At 42.2% G+C, this 19,624-nt stretch overlaps 2 protein-coding genes across 2 annotated transcripts; both read left to right on the top strand.

The window, feature by feature from the left end:
• The first annotated feature begins 236 nt into the window (after nt 1–236).
• On the top strand, nt 237–2,814 carry LOC106604721 (ADP/ATP translocase 2). Its single transcript, XM_014199665.2, has 4 exons — nt 237–538; nt 1,467–1,950; nt 2,069–2,209; nt 2,349–2,814. The coding sequence occupies exons 1-4, from the start codon at nt 428–430 to the stop codon at nt 2,504–2,506; spliced, it is 894 nt and encodes a 297-aa protein (XP_014055140.1). The 5' UTR covers nt 237–427; the 3' UTR covers nt 2,507–2,814.
• Nucleotides 2,815–11,798: 8,984 nt separating this feature from the next.
• Nucleotides 11,799–18,471, top strand: LOC106604720 (uncharacterized). Its single transcript, XM_014199664.2, has 15 exons — nt 11,799–11,918; nt 12,575–12,788; nt 13,172–13,314; nt 13,858–14,020; nt 14,153–14,208; nt 14,475–14,692; nt 14,908–15,018; nt 15,168–15,293; nt 15,723–15,824; nt 15,908–16,066; nt 16,241–16,844; nt 16,954–17,017; nt 17,142–17,326; nt 17,457–17,545; nt 17,727–18,471. Exons 6-15 carry the CDS (start codon nt 14,516–14,518, stop codon nt 17,817–17,819), a joined length of 1,710 nt encoding a protein of 569 aa, XP_014055139.1. The 5' UTR covers nt 11,799–11,918; nt 12,575–12,788; nt 13,172–13,314; nt 13,858–14,020; nt 14,153–14,208; nt 14,475–14,515; the 3' UTR covers nt 17,820–18,471.
• The last annotated feature ends 1,153 nt before the right edge of the window (nt 18,472–19,624 follow it).

Genomic DNA, 19,624 nt, shown 5'->3' with positions numbered 1-19,624 from the left:
TAGGCCTACTTAGCCAGCAACCTATTGAATGACAACTCAAAATTAGCTATTTAAACCTTGGATAACTTTAATGTTATCACATTTAATATTATAGGCCAGTCTTTCATGTATGATATTAATTAAATGTTTATTTTGAAAGAAAGAAATACTCTTGGACACAGGCCAACAACACAGTTAAATTCATGAAGGCAGGACAAATTTCTCAGGCCAGGGGACGTTCATAAAAACATCGTCTCCGCCCACTAAATCCACCAGCGCACCAATGGCATGCCGCCTTTCAGCTTCCTCTTTGTCTCGCGAACACAGTGGTATTAAATCCGCTCTCAACTAAACGTATCGGCCATTTCGACTGAGCCGGCATACCTCAGCAGTCTTTGGTTGAGCGGGAAGGTTTCCGTGTATCAACGTCCCCGATAACAACACAAAAATGAATGAGACCGTCGTCTCGTTCGCTAAGGACTTCTTGGCTGGTGGTATTTCCGCTGCCATCTCCAAAACAGCTGTAGCTCCTATTGAAAGAATCAAGCTTCTGCTTCAGGTAAGTTTGACTGGCTTTTCAGAAATTAACTTTAGCTATAGTACAGTACTATAACGTTAACACCGATGAAAGGGATTCGTTTGGTACTACCTGGCTAAGTTACTAACGTAACTCTCGTACATAACATTTAGTTTATCTTTAAAAAAATATATATATACTTGGGTTACCTAGCTAACTAGCTTCTGTAACTTAGCTAATGTCATTGGTGCCTTGCAAGGTTGAAAAGATGCGAGTGACTCGTCCATTTTGGTTCATTTTGGGACTGTCAGTTCAGCAGCAAACCGGTGTCTGTCTTGTCTGGGTATTTGGCTAACGTTAACTATTTTGCTTGCTGCAAATGACAAACGTTATTATGCAACCACGTAACGTTGAGTTTTTAAAGATATGTGTTATGCTTATTGGCATTCCTACTTACTAGTTATTTGTTCACGAGCTAGCTTGGACATTGAACATCGTTGTGTCCTCCGTCATCAAATTACGTAACTTGCAGTTACTAGGCCCGAGAAGTTGCCAAGGTCGTAGCAAGGGGAGGCTTCATCCTGTGTTTAGCTGAGGCCTAGCGAGAACCACTCTAGTGCTGAGGAGGCGCGTCCTTATGCTGAATGGAATGTGGAAAGGCAAAGTGCTTGGTGCTGATGGACAACGTTACCTAGCTTGCTTCTTGTCTACATGATTTTAGCTACTATTAGCCGTGTATCCACAATGTTGCCAACATTTAATTACTATGAATGGTATTGTTAGGGGTGTTGACTTATTTAGTTGACCTAGTTGGCTAAGGACATTGAATGTTTGAAGCACACCTGTTACACTTTTATTGATAAAGGTAGGCCTTGTCCTCTATCTTTGTCATTAAACTGCTGTTTCCTTTTCTTATCAAAAATATTGTATGAAGACTGAGCGTTGGCTTTTGATGTGTTTGTGAATACAGGTGCAACATGCTAGCAAACAGATCACCGTTGACAAGCAGTACAAGGGTATCATGGATTGCGTCGTCCGTATCCCCAAGGAGCAGGGCTTCCTGTCGTTCTGGAGAGGCAACTTGGCCAATGTCATCAGATACTTCCCCACCCAGGCTCTCAACTTTGCATTCAAGGACAAATACAAGCAAATCTTCCTGGATGGCGTGGACAAGAAACAGTTCTGGAGGTACTTCGCTGGTAACCTGGCCTCTGGCGGTGCTGCTGGCGCTACCTCGCTGTGTTTTGTGTACCCCCTCGACTTTGCCAGAACCCGACTGGCTGCTGATGTTGGCAAGGCCGGTGCTGGGCGTGAGTTCAACGGCCTGGGCGACTGCTTGAAGAAGATCTACAAGGCTGACGGTCTGAAGGGCCTGTACCAGGGATTCTCCGTGTCGGTCCAGGGCATCATAATCTACAGAGCATCTTACTTTGGCGTCTATGACACAGCCAAGGGTGAGTCCATGGACTGCTCTGCGCACAGGCCTCAATCCTCATGTCTGAGAAGCACTGCAAGTGTGTGTTTATTTCACAAATCTTAAAGCCTGTTTTAATCTGCTTGATTTCTCTGTAGGCATGCTGCCAGATCCCAAGAACGCAAGCATCTTGGTCAGCTGGGCCATCGCTCAGTCTGTGACTGCAGTCGCTGGTCTTACATCCTACCCCTTCGATACCGTCCGTCGTCGTATGATGATGCAGTCTGGACGTAAAGGAGGTAATTGTCAACTTTTGAACACTTGTCTGTATTTTTGTTTCAAGTTATGTATTCACTGTCATGCTATCCACCAACAGTGGGCAACTGCTTGTGAGTAACATTCAGCCAAGGCATGACCTGTGTTGCTTTTGTTTTGCAGGTGACATTATGTACACTGGCACCATTGACTGTTGGAAGAAGATTGCGAAGGATGAGGGCGGCAAGGCCTTCTTCAAAGGAGCCTGGTCCAATGTTCTCCGAGGCATGGGTGGTGCCTTTGTGCTGGTCTTGTACGATGAGTTGAAGAAGGTCCTCTAAACTGTTTTTAGATGTCTCCCCATAAATGTTTAAACTGTAACATAACTTGTACATTTGGAAGGACTGTCAAATTCCGCCTTATTTATAGGGACCAACTAGTATGTTTGTGCTAGTTGTACTGGAGAAATCGTTTTTGCGCTTTTAATTTGCCCAATGTTTGTTTCTATTTTCCCCTCCAGAATGTCATTCCCATTTCAAAAAAAAAAAGTTACTATGCCAGGTCTTCAAATGTCAACCTGTTTCATCCAGATGGCCTGTTTCTAGTCAATACTGTAAAAATAAAGGCAACCTACTGAATGAACCTACAATGAGCTTTCCACTTGGTTTGTGTTTCTTTGGCAGTAGCATCACTGAATGGCATGTAGTGTTACTCCTGGCCTTTCCCCTGGTGTGGTTTCTCTTGAGAGCCAGCTGGTGTCTTATTCGTTGAGGTGTAATCTTAAGAGCTGGGTTGTCCTTGACAGTTATGGTTGGGCTCCAGCCAAAGTCAGCTGTCTGGCGCTAGGACTGGGTGGGTGTAATCTATAAACTGGTGATAAGGTTCTAAACATGGACGGTGAGAAAGAAACTGCTACAGAGTCGTGGCATGAAGTTGGCTTGTTTTTACCTGGCTCAAAATGCATATTTGAGCAGAACTTACTCAAACGAAGTAACTGACATCCACTTCTGAGAGGAATACTAGGATTATCTGTTGCGAAGTGGATTACTTCAGGCTTCTAAATATACTCTTCGTTCTCTCAAGCCTCTTCTGTCTCAAGCTGGATGCTGGACCGTTACCTCTATGTGGAGTCAACTGTTTATAAAATGACAATCCTGCTCAAAGATCGTTGAACGTGAGTTTGACTGGGTGCCAATCTACATTGCTCCAGCAAATAGACTGCAGAGAAGCAAACTCAACCCTCCCTTTTTAGAGAAGTTACCTGGAAAATGTTGGGTGAACGTCGGAATAAAGTACTAGGAAATAGTGGGTGCCGACATGTTAAGTCTGAGGCTCTCCTGCACTAGTGACATTGCTGAGAAATTCCTCCAGATCGCGGCAGCTGTTAAATGGGAGCCTATCCAAACTCATGTCATCAAGAAGTCAGAACGCGCCTTAAAACTTTTCACAACTACACCGTTAAGACTTCGGTACATCAGTGCTGGCTGCAATATCCGGTTGTAATCCCGTCTTTCGGTTACTTTCACCAGCTAATGTCAACTACCAGAGTAGGCAGGCCAATGTCATGCTCTTTGTAGACATGGTATTGTCTATGATGTTCTTCAATGGAGGACACTCTTAATTTAGCTCTCAATGCCTCTCAGATTACACATGATTTACCCAGCAGGGTATGGAGTATCTAATCTTCCCTGGGCTGCTGGGAGTTAGGAAGTCATCCTTGGCATCAGCATTGCTTTAGTGACACACCAAATATGGTCCTGACTGGTGATTTACCCAAATTGTTGGTAAGTAACTTCAAATGTTTCAGCATGCCCTTTCCACTTCTGCATCATTACAGCTGAAATAGGAGGCATATACGAGTCGCTTAGGTAACACCCATTTGAGGTCATTGGTGAGAGCTCAGACAAGCATGCTTTCAGTAGTACCACACCTTTGGACTTAAACTTTAGTGTCTTATGGTCTATTGCAGATTGAAATAAAACCAGTATTACAATTACTCACAGTATGGGCTGTTATGTAAGAGGCATATTTTTGCAGTGAGGTCATTGACAGGTGAGACTGGTTTGATCTGCCCTTAACTGGCGTCAACCTAATGTCAAAGAACAGATCCTGCTGATGGATCACATGGTTTTAGCAGATTACTCATCACCACTGGGGGCATATACTTGGCTGCTGTTTCATAATCCTGTCCTGCTGAATGACGTCATTTACACGTCTCTGCTCGTCACTGATATGAAAGGAATGTGATTATGGAACCGCAGAATTGGTTTCAAATCAGATCGGTGACTTAGATTTTTTTTTTGCTATATATATATATATATATATATATATATATATAGCCAATTAGCTGCTTCACTACAGCACCTTAGACTTAAGTAAATACATCCTAAAACATATGAGAAACACTGGATAAGAGGCAGGGGGTGCTCATTTAGACTACTTAGTAAATATTTTAATTATACTCCATATTTAAAATGGCATTTTGAATGTTAAACATGTAGGATCTGAATGTCTTTTTATGCACCGTTTTACCATCGCAAGTATGGTTGATGGTTACCTGCCAGCTCAAAGAAATGCAGAGATTGCCATCATGTGGTGAATCTGTTATTTGCATTTTTTCTATTCTCTTTACACACTGTTGGTGGAGTGGGTCACCAACAAAATCGTAAATGGAGCAAAAGCATTCCTTGACATTTCGCATTTTATTTCTATGATAAATCTATAGTGCTCAAAGGAAATTCCTTGAGAGCAATTTTTTTATTTTCAAATGTATATCATTTGTTTACAAAGTCTCATGACAAAACAATGGTCCTTAGTTTTTGGGTTATGATAAAGTAAGAGTTGTGCTAGTGAGGTATCTTATTGAGAAAGGTATAGTTAGTGTGTAACAGATTCCCAGGATTTTAATTTGCTCACAACAATATATTGCAGCCATTAAGCATACCAAATGTAAAAAACCATGGCAACTTTGGTTGGCCTGCTTCAGGTTTCCAGGAAGCTGTACTTGTACAACTGTTCATGTAGCCATAACACGTAATTGTTTTCATAGGTCAGCCTGTCCATAGGTCAGATCAGTGCCCAGTTCAGGCCGCACATCCTGAACAGTCTCAGGTCTCTGTTTGGCACTACACTTGCAATTTGTGGTTAATTAAACAAAAATACAGCACGAGCTTGGATCCACCAAGGGGGGAAAAAAGTGTCATTATGGTTGTAATATCCAATTAACTTTAAAACATTGATGGGAAAACGTAAGGATTTTTTGGGGGAAAAAACAAAGATGTTATCCCCCCTGTATGTGAATGTACTACTAGACAATGACTTATACGGTATTACAGCCTAACGAGATAAAATCTGATTTATATTGGATATTTGGTTCTCTGCTCAATAGCTACTGAACCGAGCATGCCATGACTATGAAGATGGTATATTCTGAATCGGGTGGATGGAGAACAATCCACTTTTTAAATATTTTATAAAAAAAAAAAGATTTCAATCTTCAACTACCTCTTACACAAAGCGTGCCATTACTATAAAAATATATTCTGAATCAGGGGAAGATATAATTTTTTTTGTTTTCCATTCTCCCCGATTGAGAATATCCTTTTCAAAGTCATGGCATGCTTTGTGACTCCCTCCCCAAATAAAAAATAATATACAAAAAGTATGTAGACACCTCTAAAAATTATTGGATTTATTGCTGACAGGTGTATAAAATCGAGCACACAGCCATGCAATCTCCATAGACAAACATTGGCAGTAGAATGGCCTTGCTGAAGAGCTCAGTGACTTTCAACGAAGCACTGTCATAGCATGCCACCTTTCCAACAAGTCAGTTCGTCAAATCTGCCCTGCTAGTGCTGGCCCCGGTCAACTGTAAGTGCTGTTATTTTGAAGTGGAAAGTCTAGGAGCAACAACGGCTCAGCCACAAAGTGGTAGGCCACACAAGCTCACAGAACAGGACCGCCGAGTGCTGAAGCGCGTAGCGAGTATAAATCGTCTGTCCTCGGTTGCAACACTCACTACCGAGTTCCAAACTGCCTCTGCCAGCAACGTCAGCACAATAACTGTTTGTCGGGAGCATCATGTAATGGGGTTCCCTGTCCGAGCAGCCGCACACAAGCCTAAGATCACCATGCGCAATGCCAAGCATCGGCTGGAGTGGTGTAAATATCGCCGCCATTGGACTTCATCCATCTGGCAGTCCGATGATGAATCAGGGTTTGGTGGATACCAGGAGAACACTACCTGCCCCAATGCATAGTGCCAACTGTAAAATTTGGTGGAGGAGGAATAATGGTCTGGGGCTGTTTTTCATGGTTCGGGCTAGGCCCCTTAGTTCCAGTGACAGGAGAGCTTAACCATACAGCATACAATTACACTTTAGATGATTCTGTTCTTCCAACTTTGTGACAACAGTTTTGGGAAATCCCTTTCCTGTTTGAATGACAATGACCCCGTGCACAAAGCGAGGTCCATACAGAAGTGGTTTGTCGAGATTGGTGTGGAAGAACTTGATTGGCCTGCACAGAGCACCTGAATTTAACCCCATCGAACAACTTCAGGATGAATTTGAATGCTGACTATCCTCCTGATTCCTGCTTACAAGCAAAAATTAAAGCAGGAAGCACCAGTGACTAGATCAATAAAAGAGTGGTCAGATGAAGCAGATGTTAAGCTACAGGACTGTTTTGCTAGCACAGACTGGAATATGTTCTGGGATTCCTCCTATGGCATTGAGGAGTACACCACATCAGTTATTGGCTTCATCAATAAGTGCATCGATGATGTCATCCCCACAGTGACCGTACGTACATACCCCAACCAGAAGCTATGGATTACAGGCAACATCCGCACTGAGCTAAATGCTAGAGCTGCCGCTTTCAAGGAGCGGGAAGCTTTAAACCCGGAAGCTTAGAAAAAAATCCCACTATGCCCTCCAACGAACCATCAATACAGGACTAAGATCAAATCGTACTACACCTGCTCTGACGCTCGTCGGATGTGGCAGGGCTTGCAAACCATTACAGACTACAAAGGGAAGCACAGCCGAGAGCTGCCCAGTGACACAGGCCTACCAGATGAGCTAAACTACTTCTATGATCACTTCGAGGCAAATAACACTGAAACATGCATGAGAGCACCCGTTGTTCCGGAAGACTGTGTGATCACACTCTCTGCAGCCGATGTGGGTAAGACCTTTAAACAGGTTAACATTCACAAGGCCGCAGGGCCAGATGGATTACCAGGACGTGTACTGTGAGCATGCACTAACCAACTGGCAAGTGTCTTCACTGACCTTTTAAACCTCTTCCTGTCCGAGTCTGTAATACCAACATGTTTTAAGCAGACCACCATAGTAACCTGCCTAAATCACTACCGACCCGTAGCACTCACGTCTGTAGCCATGAAGTGCTTTGAAAGGCTGGTCGTGGCTCACATCAACACCATTATCCCAGAAACACTAGACCCACACCAATTTGCATACTGTCCCAACAGATCCACAGATGATGCAATCTCTATTGCACTCCACACTGCCCTTTCCAACCTGGATAAAAGGAACACCTCAGTGAGAATGATATTCATTGACTACAGCTTAGCGTTCAACAGCATACTGCCCTCAAAGCTCATCAATAAGCTAAGGACCATGGTCTAAACACCTCCCTCTGAAACTGGATCCTGGACTTCCTGACGGGCCGTCCCCAGGTGGTAAGGGTAGGTAACAACACATCCGCCACGCTGATCCTCAACATAGGGGCCCCTCAGGGGTGCGTGCTCAGTTCCCTCCTGTACTCCCTGTTCACTCATGAGTGCACGGCCAGGCATGACTCCAACACCATCATTAAGTTTGCAGATGACACAACAGTGGTAGGCCTGATCACTGACAACGACGAGACAGCCTTTGAGGAGGTCAGAGACCTGGCTGTGTGGTGCCAGGACAACAACCTCTCCCTCAATGTGATCAAGACAAAAGGAGTTGTGAGCTACAGGAAAAAGATGACAGAGCACGCCCCCATTCTCATCGATGGGGGTGCAGTGGAGCAGGTTGAGAGCTTCAAGTTCCTTGGTGTCCACATCACCAGCAAATTAACATGGTCCAAGCACACCAAGACAGTAGTGAATAGGGCATGACAAAACCTATTCCCCCTCAGGAGACTGAAAAGACTTGGCTTGGGTCCTCAGATCCTCAAAAGGTTCTACAACTGCACCATCGAAAGTATCCTGACTGGTTGCATCACTGCCTGGTATGGCAACTGCTCGGCCTCCCACCGCAAGGCACCACAGAGGGTAGTGCGAACGGCCCAGTACATCACTGGGGCCAAGCTTCCTGCCATCCAGGACCTCTATACCAGGCGGTGTCAGAGGAAGGCCCTAAAAATTGTCAAAGACTCCAGCCACTCTAGTCATAGACTGTACTTAGTCATAGACTGTTACTTTTATTTTTTATTCTTATCTGTATTTTTTAAAACTGCTTTGTTGGTTAGGGGGTCGTAAGTAAGCATTTCACTGTATGGTCTACACCTGTTGTATTCGGCGCATGTGACTAATAACATTTGATTTCAGCCAGGCCTAATCACCCAACATCAGTGCCCGACCTCACTAATGATCTTGTAGCTGAATGGACGCTGAAGCTGAAGTCCCTGCAGAAATGTTCCAACATCTAGTGGAAAGCCTTATCAGAAGAGTGGAGGCTGTTATAGCAGCAAAGGAGAACCAACTCCATATTAATGACCATGATTTTGGAATGACAAGTTCGACAAGCAGGTGTCCACATACTTTTGGTAATGTAGTGTATATACAGCAAATTCGGAATGTATTCAGACCCCTTTACTTTTTCCACATTGTTATGTTACAGCCTTATTCAAAAAAATATTACATTGTTTTTTTCCTCATCAATCTACACACAATACTCCATAATGACAAAGTGACAACAGGTTTTTTGAATTTTTTGCAAATTTAATACAAATTCCCCACAGATCTGGGGAAGGGTACCAAAACATTTCTGCAACATTGAAGGTCCCCAAGAACACAGTGACCTCCATCATTCTTAAATGGAAGAAGTTTGGAACCACCAAGACTCTTCCTGGAGCTGCCGCTCAGCAAACTGAGCAATCAAGGGAGAAGGGCCTTGGTCATGGAGGTGATTAAGAACCGAATGGTCACTCTGACAGAGTTCCAGAGTTCCTCTGTGGAGATGAGAGAATATTCCAGAAGGACAACCCTCTCTGCAGAACCCCCAATCAGGCCTTTATGGTAGTGGCCAGATGGAAGCCACTCATTAAAGGCATATGACAACCCGCTTGGAGTTTGCCAAAAGGAACCTAAAGGACTCTCAGACCATGAGAAACAAGATTCTTCTGATGAAACCAAGATTGAACTCTTTGGCCTGAATGTCAAGTGTCACGTCTGGAGGAAACCTGGCACCATCCCTACGATGAAGCATGATGGTGGCAGCATCAGGCTGTGGGGATGTTTTTCAGCGGCAGGGACTGGCAGACTAGTCAGGATTGGGGGAAAGATGAACAGAGCAAAATACAGAGAGATCCTTAATGAAAACCGGCTCCAGAGCACTAGACCTCAGACTGGGGCAAAGGTTCACCTTCCAACAGGACAACAACCATAAGCACAAGGCCAAGATAATGCAGGAGTGGCTTTGGGTCAAGTCTTTGAATGTCCTTGAGTGGCCCAGCCAGAGCCCGGACTTGAACTCGATCAAACATCTCTGGAGATCTGAAAATAGCTGTGCAGCGACACTCCCCTTCTAAGAATGGGAGAAAGTCCCCAAATACAGGTGTGCCAAGCTTGTAACATCATACCCAAGAAGACTTGAGGTTGTAATCAGTACCAAAAGTGCTTCAACAAAAGTACTGGGTAAAGGGTCTGAATACTTATGTAAATGGGACATTTCAGTTTGTTGTGTTTATCTTCCATAAATTTGCAAAAATGTCTAAAAACCTGTTTTTGCTTTGTCATTTTGGTCATTGGATTGGTGCGGGGAAAAAACTATTTAATGTAACATGACAAAAAAATATATTCTATATATAAAAACGTGGATATTTGTCCATCCTCTCCTGATATATATATATTACACAAACCAAAAAGGTCCACATGTCATATAGAATATACCATCTTCATAGTCATGGCATGCTTGGTTCAATAGCTATTGACGAGAGAAACCGGAATATCCAATATAAAACACATTTTACCTAGGTCTCTGACCTAGAGGTCCAGAATTTAAGCACTCACCCAGGGGATCACTGGATTAAGCCCCAGTCCATCTGTTCCAAATTTGTGGTAGGCAACAAAAATACTCGTGGTTAAAAAGAAGTGAAAGAAATTGAGCCGTGAAAAATGTCATCTTAAATGTTTTAGTTTTGTTGTTTTCCATTCGCCTCTGAAAAAAGGTGGCGCATGCTACATCAGACTTACCTTTGTCAGTCGTTTGAAATTATTTTTGAATTTTAACAAATCTTGGCAAGCTCAGTTGATCCAACTATGGCCAATAAATAGCATGTCATGCCATAAATCAGTATCAGATACCCAAAGAGTAAAAATCATCCCTCTGACCAATCAGTGCCCTCCCCTGGGTGCACTGTATTTTTTTTCTTCTTAATGTTTTTTTTTTTTTTTCAAGACCAAGGACAAGCAAGTTGAAAATGGCTTTTGCCATAACTCCATGCTTTTGTTGATTAAGATCTATATTTTAAGTCTGAAAAGCTACACGAATGGAAACTTCGTAGTGGAAGGAATGTTACTGGTGTCTTGCAAAGATAGAAAATGTACCTTTGGCGCTTCTCTATCGCCATGATTCTTGGGCTTGTTTGGTATTTCTCGGACTGCGGACAGGTTGTGGCTCAAATAGTTTTGTGTTTACTGTTTTGGCCATCAACCCCTAATTTTTTCATAAAGACCGGACGGGAAAGCGGCACTCAAACATACGATGTGGCTGAAGACAACTCATTTCAGGTAATTTAAATCGTCATATACATTTCATACGATTCACTATTCAATTGCAGTTATTTTTTCGTCTGTCCTAGAGATCATCATCGCAACAATGTAACGCTGGTCACGAGATTCAATGTAACATGGCGTGAGCCATGCACGTTACTTCTGTTTATAAAATGACACAATGAAACTAAGCTTATGGATCATGTCGTTAATACCACCAAACATTTTAATATTTCAACGGATTGTCAGTCTGTGATCTATTACAAATCGTTAGACCATGAACGATTACTGTTGTCTAGTAACTTAGTTGTGGTATCAAATGACACTAAACTTATGACATATCATTTTAATGACATGTTCTTGACATGGACCTCCTCGTGCCCTATAAAGCTGGTGGAAAATTGCCCATATTTTTGCAAGTGGATGGAAAATAAGGTGAGAGTTGAATATACACATTGGCAATGAAAGCAGTGCTATGACAACAGCTGAGAAATAATGGTGTCCCTCATGGTGTAGCCATACACAAAGGTGAAGCTATCTTCCATGCACATTACTCTTTGTAGTTTAGCTGGTTTCTTGCTGTGTACACATGCTATAGGGACTGGACTTGTGCCATCTTTCTACTAGGTTTAATCTACATGGTAAGGAATGAATGATGTCAAAACACTATAATCCTTTCTGAATTGTTTTACAGGCAACACTAAAGGATGAACATTTAGGTTGTGGTGTGACTGATACAACAAGCACTAAAGCTAAAACATCACAGGAGATACAGTTTCCCCATGTGAAGAGGTCTCTCCAGCAAGGTGTGTAGTTGTGCTCCGCATGAGCTGAGGGCCTTACAGAATTTGCCATTATAACGTAGAACATTTTTGTAAATCATCCTGTCAGGCTTTTTTCCAGGTTGAGAGATTTGTAAAGAAGTGTCTGTTCCTAAGATCGGTTAGTAACAAGACAAGGACGAATAACGGAAACATTTTGTGCCGAGATTCTGCCATTTGTTTTAGTGATATATGGTCAGCCAAATGTAGGTCTGTATTCTGCGACAGTTGAATAGGACAGCAAATGCGGCTGCAGACATATCTCATGGTACATGATCTGGGAGGGGCTTGGGTATCAAAGATGTTGGGGGAATAGACATTCCACACCCTTTCAATGTGCTTTGCTTTGGAATATGGAAAGTGGAGGTTTTACCAAGTTGTGCATGAAAGAGGAAATGGAACAACTTTGTTTGCATATTTTGTATAAGGCATACTCAGAGAGGTTTGGGCTGTTTTCTGTTAGGAAGTTGTTTTGACAATCCTGCTAAAATGGACACAGCTCACTTCAAACTGCACAATATGTAAGTACAATATGTAGCCTAGCTTATTGTTTACAATAGTCCGGGCTCTTTTAAATGTAAGTTATTTTTGTCCATGGCAGCTGTTTTGCTTTTGGGTTGATTTTGAATGTGTGTTCTCAGTGTTTGAGTGTGCCTACGCCCAGCTAGTCCTCCCCTGGTACTGCGTCCCTGAGCCCTGTGACAGTCAGCTCCTGCACGAGGTGCTGTGGAGGGAGTTTGACCAAGTCATTGATCAAGTCATCAGCAGAGGCAAAGACTTTGATGTCTGCGCAGCAAGTGTGGGCTGCATTCGCATCTTGACCCAGCACCTCCATAGTGCCAAACAGTCTGATGGGTAATGAGGCTCTCCTGAAGTCACTTGTAGAATACGTATTAAGTTGCCGTTCTCCAGCTATATCGCTTGCCTATACTGTTGAATTGGTTTCTGTATATTTTAATGTTTAGGATAAATCATTATCAATCGAAGTTCTGAAATTCAAACTTTTATTGGGTGTAATGCATGTTTTTGACAGATTTCATGTGACCTAGCTAGGGAACTATGTATGTTTTCACATGTTGGAACAATGACCTGTATTGAGGTGATAGAATTTATCGCTAATACATTTGTAATGCTCTGTCCTAATGTCATTTATCTTCATAGTAATACTCTGTTTGTCATTAGTCCAAAAAGGCAATTTTTATTGACTTTGTCTCTCTGTTTGGCTCTGTCTGTCTCAGAGAACCATTGTTCAGCTCTAGAGGAGAGGAGGTTGAAGTTCTAAGAGTGTTCTCTGAAGCACTGGTGCGAAATCTTTTCCCTCAGTCTCTATGGGGACTGGCAATCAGCCACTGTGCCTTAAATGAGATTGTTGCCTTAAAAGGTAAACCCCACAACATAAGCCTATCAGTGCCTCACTTTGCTCTCACTGCTCAACTTTTGAAAACGAGAATAAATTAGCATCAAACATCATGGATAGCGATACTGTACATACTGTGCTACAACTAAAATAAGGGCTGTCCTTAGAGGACAGCTAAAACAGTGTGTTATCATCGAAACCTACTGATAATGGTTAGTGGCCTTCAGTGGCTCTGATCACAGGAGTCAGTGAAATGAGTTGAACAATTACATATATGGCTTAGTAATGGTAAGGGATTTTACTGTTGTTGATAAAATATTAACTTCTATATTCTGCATCTGTAACTCTTGAAATGTATCACAATTCTTTTTTTTGCCTGGGAGACATGGACAATGGTGGATACTGGATATGTCCGTTAGTATAAAAGTGAAACCAGTGGAAAGTGTCACAGTAATTCTGAGACTAGGTGTGTTTGTTTTTCCTATGTATATTGAACATGGCTTTGTCCTACCATAAGACTTTACTCTGTATAGCCCTTCACATTGACTTTGTCATCCATGCCCTCAGTGCTGGACCTGCTGGTGCGGTGGCTATCAGACCCTGACAACCTCAACCAGCTGGTGGTGAGTCAGCTGGATGGAGGGACCCCCAAGAGCTCTGTGGAAGAGCTGTGTGAGTCTAACTCTGACAGGGCCTCTCCAGCCGCCCTGGAGAGCCAGGCCAGTGAAGCGTGAGTGACCCTTTTCTTACCAGGCTGCTTCTCTTTTTTTCTTTGGTAGACACGCTTCAGTGCTGTTAGGGTGATGTGCCGAGAACACCAATAAATAAATTGTGCTTTGATTTTGTTTGGTGGCCATTCTAGAACACTGGAAGAAACCGAGAATGCTCAAACCGGTGACGGCAAGTCCAAAAAGAAAGGTGTGGGTGTGTTTATTTGGAACAATAACTAGGCTAAATTGAAACACTTGTTTGGCACAAACAACATTCCATGGACCAAAATAAAGTTAATTTATTTTGTGTCCAGTTGTTTCTGTTTGTGCCGTCATGTTTACATTTTTTTTTTTTTATGTTAGTTTTGTTTCCCCTGTGCCTTAAGATTATTGCCGTTTGCAGTCAACTTGTGACACAGTAAAGGCCACGGAAATGTGGAAACTTAGCTAATTGGATATGTGTTGTTTTTCCAGCCAACAAATTGAAGGAAGGCTGGTCTAAAATCCTTGACAAGATGAAATCAAAGAAAGATAAAAGGAAGAAGATGAAGAAAAAGGAGCAGGTGCTGGTGGTCAGAGCCAAGTCTATCCAGGATCGTCCATCAAAGGAAAGTGAAGGTAGTAGCCGGGAGTGCTCCATCCAGAGCCAGCAGGACCCCGACTGCGTAAGAACACTGCACCAGATAGAGCAGGTCTGCACTCAGCACTGCACTATTCACTCTGCTCTAATCCTTTTCATAGGAAATGTAATAGATTTTTATCAATTTTATTTGATATCTTACAGACAGTACATGTTTTGCCATCTATCCAATAGAAGATAAACCTGAAAGCCTTATTTCAGGATGCCCTCTGAGTTTGAAACATAACACGGCTGACGTTAGGTTTTGTAATTGGTTTGGTTCACCAGGAGGATGGTGATCTGGAGAGCTACTTGACCAGCGTACAAGAAGAAATGATGGAATTCAAGCTGTCATATGAGATGTGGCGGGTTGGCCACTGGGCTGTCAGCGTCCCTCATGTGAGTCACAAATCACACACAAGTCACTGTGGAATGCAACTACTGCTCAGTATGAAAGTGAGTTTTGTGAAGACATGTCCTTGGTCGTTCTGTTATCTATTAATGTTTGCGCCAGAATGGTGTGTAAAGTAAGATGTTACTGTCTGCAGATGGAGAGGGAAAACGAGGAGCTGTGTTTTACAGTTCACCTAGAGGAGAGGGACAACCCTGAGAACCTTCACTGGGACGTAAGGAAGACCCAGACGGACATCATCCATTTCCGCAACCTATGGCAGGTTAGAGATGGACGAAGAGGGAGATTTTATTGTTGCAATTGTGTTCCACAAGGTACCGTTTTCCTATGTAACCTCATGGCCATTGAAATGAGGTAAATCCACTATGCGGTTCGGTATTGAATCAGTGTAAAAGTTTTTGAGAAATGGGACCAATGCATCCAGTTACATATTTATAGAAGTGTAACACTGCTGTTGTCAGAACAGACTGCTGTAGGAGTTTGGAATGCATCAGATACTGCACTGTTTAATTTCATCTCTGACATCTTATGAATGTTGTACAATTAGATAAAAACATTGCAGGTTCTAATAGTCTGAGTGCACCCTCTTTTGACAGTAGTCTCTTTTGCATCCTCTATATCATATCATATAATTATGTCACACATCATCATTCTTAAATATCTTTCATGGTTTGTGTTTTTTGTTTTGTAGGACTCTGCTAATTTACCCTCCCTGTCTGTGTTAGAGGCAAGCACTGAGGGTAACAGTGAGGATTTTAGAGAAGCCAGAACGTCCCTCAAGCTCTTCTTACAGGTACACTTGCACACTTCAGACACGAGCAGAAATGCACATGCTATAATAAAAAATGCATGTCTTAATCTCCATGCCCTCTCCAGGAGCTGGTCTCTGATGCTCTGATGGGCCACACTCAGCCAGTGTTTCAGTTTCTGTGTCCTCTGGACAAGCTGCTGAGTGAAGAGGAGCATGTGGGGGGAGTGTGGGGTCTCCTCAGTGGCCTGGCCTACTTCCTGACTCCAGGGCAAGAGGAAGATGAGGTAGGCATTTTAATTACATGTTGAGCAAGGCATTCAAGATCATCCATCATAATGGGTCACCACAGATGGCAAATAATGCCCTCTGCTGGTGCATTAAGAAATCACAGCAGCTGTGAATCTTAAGCAGTCAGTCCGTATTTGTAAAGGTATTGCAATGCACTTTGCATTTTTTAGGACAAGCACAACACTCTTCAAAGAGGGACCAAATCAGATGATTCCAACACAACTGAGAATGCAGACCCATCTGCAACTGAGAAGCTGGATGAAAACATTGACGATACAAGGGATGGTTCTCCTTCAGAACCAAGTTCCATTGAGCGCTGCAGAGGTAAAGCGACGGTACCAGTAGAGAAATCAGACTGTTTGGTTAATGCAGGCAAAACAGAGGACAAAATAGAGGAATCGGAGAACCCTGTAACTTATCACCTACAGATGCTCAACAAAGAGCTATCCAGATCAGAGGAGTGTCTGACCCAAACAAAATCAGACAACCCTGAAGACCAGACCGACTCTGTCTGTAGGCCGCGACATTTCAGTCAAAATGGAGTTTCGCAATATGACCTCACTGACAGTCCGTCGTGGTGTTATTTAGTTGGAAAGTCAAATAAAAAGGAGAAACTCACTTTCAAAATGTCAGGAGGGATCCACAGGAGTAAAGGAAAGGACATGGAGAGTCAGTCAAAATTAGAAGACTCGCAGTGCTTGAAAAAGAACCAATCCAGCTGGGAACAAATGGAAGCAACCAAAGCCATTTTTGATTTGTTGAAAGCAATATCTGGTTAGTTTTCACTTCCTAATTTGTTCGAAATTGTAATTTTTGATGTTTTATATTTGAATCAGTCACCTGTAGTAGTGTGTAATAATCAGCGCCCTACTTTTCCCTCCAGGTAATTCCATCCTCCTGAACATATTTGATGCGATTCTGAAACCCGTCATGCCGATATTGAAAAAGTAAGAGGTGAAATATTCTCCCGTTTTCCATTGCAGTCCTGGTTCGTCATAGTGACAGAGTAATAAGATGATCTACATTTGGCCTTTTGAGAATCCCAGCATGACTTTTTATAATCTCCTCTAGGAAAGTGAACAGCTTCTTGAATAAGATGAACCCAACGGATGCCCAGATGGCCTCCTATATCGACAACCTATGTGAGAAACAGTGGCCCGAGGGCTCGCCAGAGGTGACCAGCCCTAAACCCCATCGCAGCAGTGAGGAGAAGAACGAGACCAAAGACCGAGCTCAGCACCTCATCAATGCCAGATGTACAGGATATACACACTGTTTTTCACTCTGATCAACACAGCTTCTAGAGTTTTTCATTCTATGCTTTTCATTCTAAGACGGAGATGTGGGAATTGGCCCAGTTTACTAACATCGTGTTATCCATTATAGATTCAAACTATTTAATCTTGAAGAAGACCGATATGGAGACGGTGTTTAAGCTCTTCCAGGACTGTGAAGAAAACAAGAAGCTGGTCTATGTGAGTGTTTAGCCTCTTGACTTTCTGTGGCGAGCACTGGAAGAGATGTCAATGTCCTCTCATCAGTGTTGCAGCGCTCGCTCTCTGATGTTTGTCAAATGCCATAAAAATGTGTCTAGACTTTCTTGTACAGTTTGGTAGAAACATTGGCTCAACTTTTGCTTCTCTTTATTTTCAATAGATGCTGCTTTCATTCCTTTTGAGAGAGCTTCTGCCGGGTGAGGATGCCCTTAATGTGAGTGCCGTAACCCTGCAGAAAGTGAACGCCAACTAATTCATTTTAAGATGTTCACAGGTCATGCTTTTAAGTGAACTGTAGTTCTGATGTTTTAGAAAATTAAACCATTTATTTGATTGGTTGTCATGCCTTAACAGTCCCATTTACGTCTACACTTGGTTGGAGTATTATAATAAAGAAATCTTATGATACATTTCCAGAAAAGTATATTTTACCTCATGCATTAAACATGCTGTGAATCATGCCTATTATTTTAAATGGATCATATGTTGATTATGAAATAAGTTGACGTGTTATGTATTTGGCAATATCAGCACACTAATGTGAGGTTATTCAAGTTAAAATATCCTCTACCAGTGTAGAAAATAGAAACATTTGCTATCAAGATGGTAACAATGTACTCTATTGTCAATCTCAGAGGGGGCATAAATGTACTTTGATTTCACTGGTAGGTACACACAGAGCACTTTGAATAAAATGTTGAAGTTTTGACCTAAAGGTTTTTGAGCACTTTGAGCACTTTCATAGTTGACGGGGAGATGTGTTAAATAAGAAGCATTTGAAGAATGTTGTTCATATTTTGTCATTCGGTTTTGAGAATTTCCAGTAATTGCACATAAAAGAAATTTTGCAAAGACACTGAATGTGAAATTATGTGCCTTTTTAATAAAGCTATTTTATATATATATATTAGATTTTCCTTGCTTCTTTGGCTGCGTTTTACACAGGCAGCCCAATTCTGATGTTTTTTTTTTACCAATTGGCCTTTTGACCAATCAGATCAGAATCTGAAAAAGAGCTGATGTGATATTATTGGTCGTAAGACCAAATCATGGGGGGGAAAAATCAGAATTGGGCTGCCTGTGTTAGCACAGCCTCAGACATATGTATGCTTTAGATTGTGCAGTAGGTATATTCTGTCTTCTGACTGTGGCTTCTTCCAGTCCTGCCATATGGGATTAATGAGCTTTAACGACTTTCTCTATGTTGAGCATTTTTTATGTTCACAATTTTTTAAATAATTAAAGTAACTATTTAGCGTTTCCAGATGTCTATGAAATAGAACCTTAGAATGTGATTGAAATTGTTTTCCTTCCCCAAAATGTTGTAAGTATATTAAAAGGCAGCTTTTCTTTGTTGGAATACTGTGTGCGTACCCCAACAACAGAATGGTGTGGGTGTATACCGGTAGATAGAAATATTAACCCATGTAGACGGCTGATTGGCCAGTTGAGGATGACATCATCCTCTAAGTAAATGGCAAGCATTTTTTTAACTGTCTGAGATGTGGGTTCGAAGTGCTTTGGCCACATGAGTATAGGATGAGTCAACAACTTTATTTGGGTATGAGTTAACAGAATATACATTTATAAAAGTCAGATTTCACTGGACAGTTTCTTTTAAAAAAGACTGCATGTGGGCTTTAAAGTATTTTTAAATCACTATGTCCATGAAAATAACTTTATCTTATTAACTTTAAATATATTTACATACACAGCCCTGATTGGCTGATATAATTGTCTAGACCAGTGTTTCCCAAACTCTGTTCTGGGCCCCCACCTGGGTGCAAGTTTTGGTTTTTGCCCTAGCACTACACAGCTGATTCAAATAACCAACTCATAAAGCTTTAATTATTTGAATCAGCTGTGTAGTGCTAGGGCAAAAACCAAAATGTGCACCCAGGAGGGGCCACAGGACCAAGTATGGGAAACCCTGCTCTAGAGAAGTGATTCCCAACCTTTTTTGGTCACTGTACCCCAATTGACGTTACATTTGCTCTGTCTGGAGAACCCACAAAGTACCCCCTCATGTGCATGTTACCAGTAGGCCTATGGTCACTC

Source organism: Salmo salar, chromosome ssa05 (assembly GCF_905237065.1).
Source record: "Salmo salar chromosome ssa05, Ssal_v3.1, whole genome shotgun sequence".
In the NCBI taxonomy this organism is placed as follows: Eukaryota; Metazoa; Chordata; class Actinopteri; order Salmoniformes; family Salmonidae; genus Salmo; species Salmo salar.
Note: the sequence above shows the minus strand (reverse complement) of the source record. Positions and strands in the feature narration are given on the sequence as shown.

Coding starts and splice junctions, on each gene's coding strand:
- LOC106604720 (XM_014199664.2), top strand. CDS start 14,516: ATGAAATCAAAGAAAGATAAAAGGAAGAAGATGAAGAAAAAGGAGCAG. Junction 16,067..16,240: donor CAGGGCAAGAGGAAGATGAG/GTAGGCATTTTA, acceptor TGCATTTTTTAG/GACAAGCACAACACTCTTCA. Junction 17,546..17,726: donor AAAACAAGAAGCTGGTCTAT/GTGAGTGTTTAG, acceptor TATTTTCAATAG/ATGCTGCTTTCATTCCTTTT.
- LOC106604721 (XM_014199665.2), top strand. CDS start 428: ATGAATGAGACCGTCGTCTCGTTCGCTAAGGACTTCTTGGCTGGTGGT. Junction 539..1,466: donor GAATCAAGCTTCTGCTTCAG/GTAAGTTTGACT, acceptor TTGTGAATACAG/GTGCAACATGCTAGCAAACA. Junction 1,951..2,068: donor CGTCTATGACACAGCCAAGG/GTGAGTCCATGG, acceptor ATTTCTCTGTAG/GCATGCTGCCAGATCCCAAG.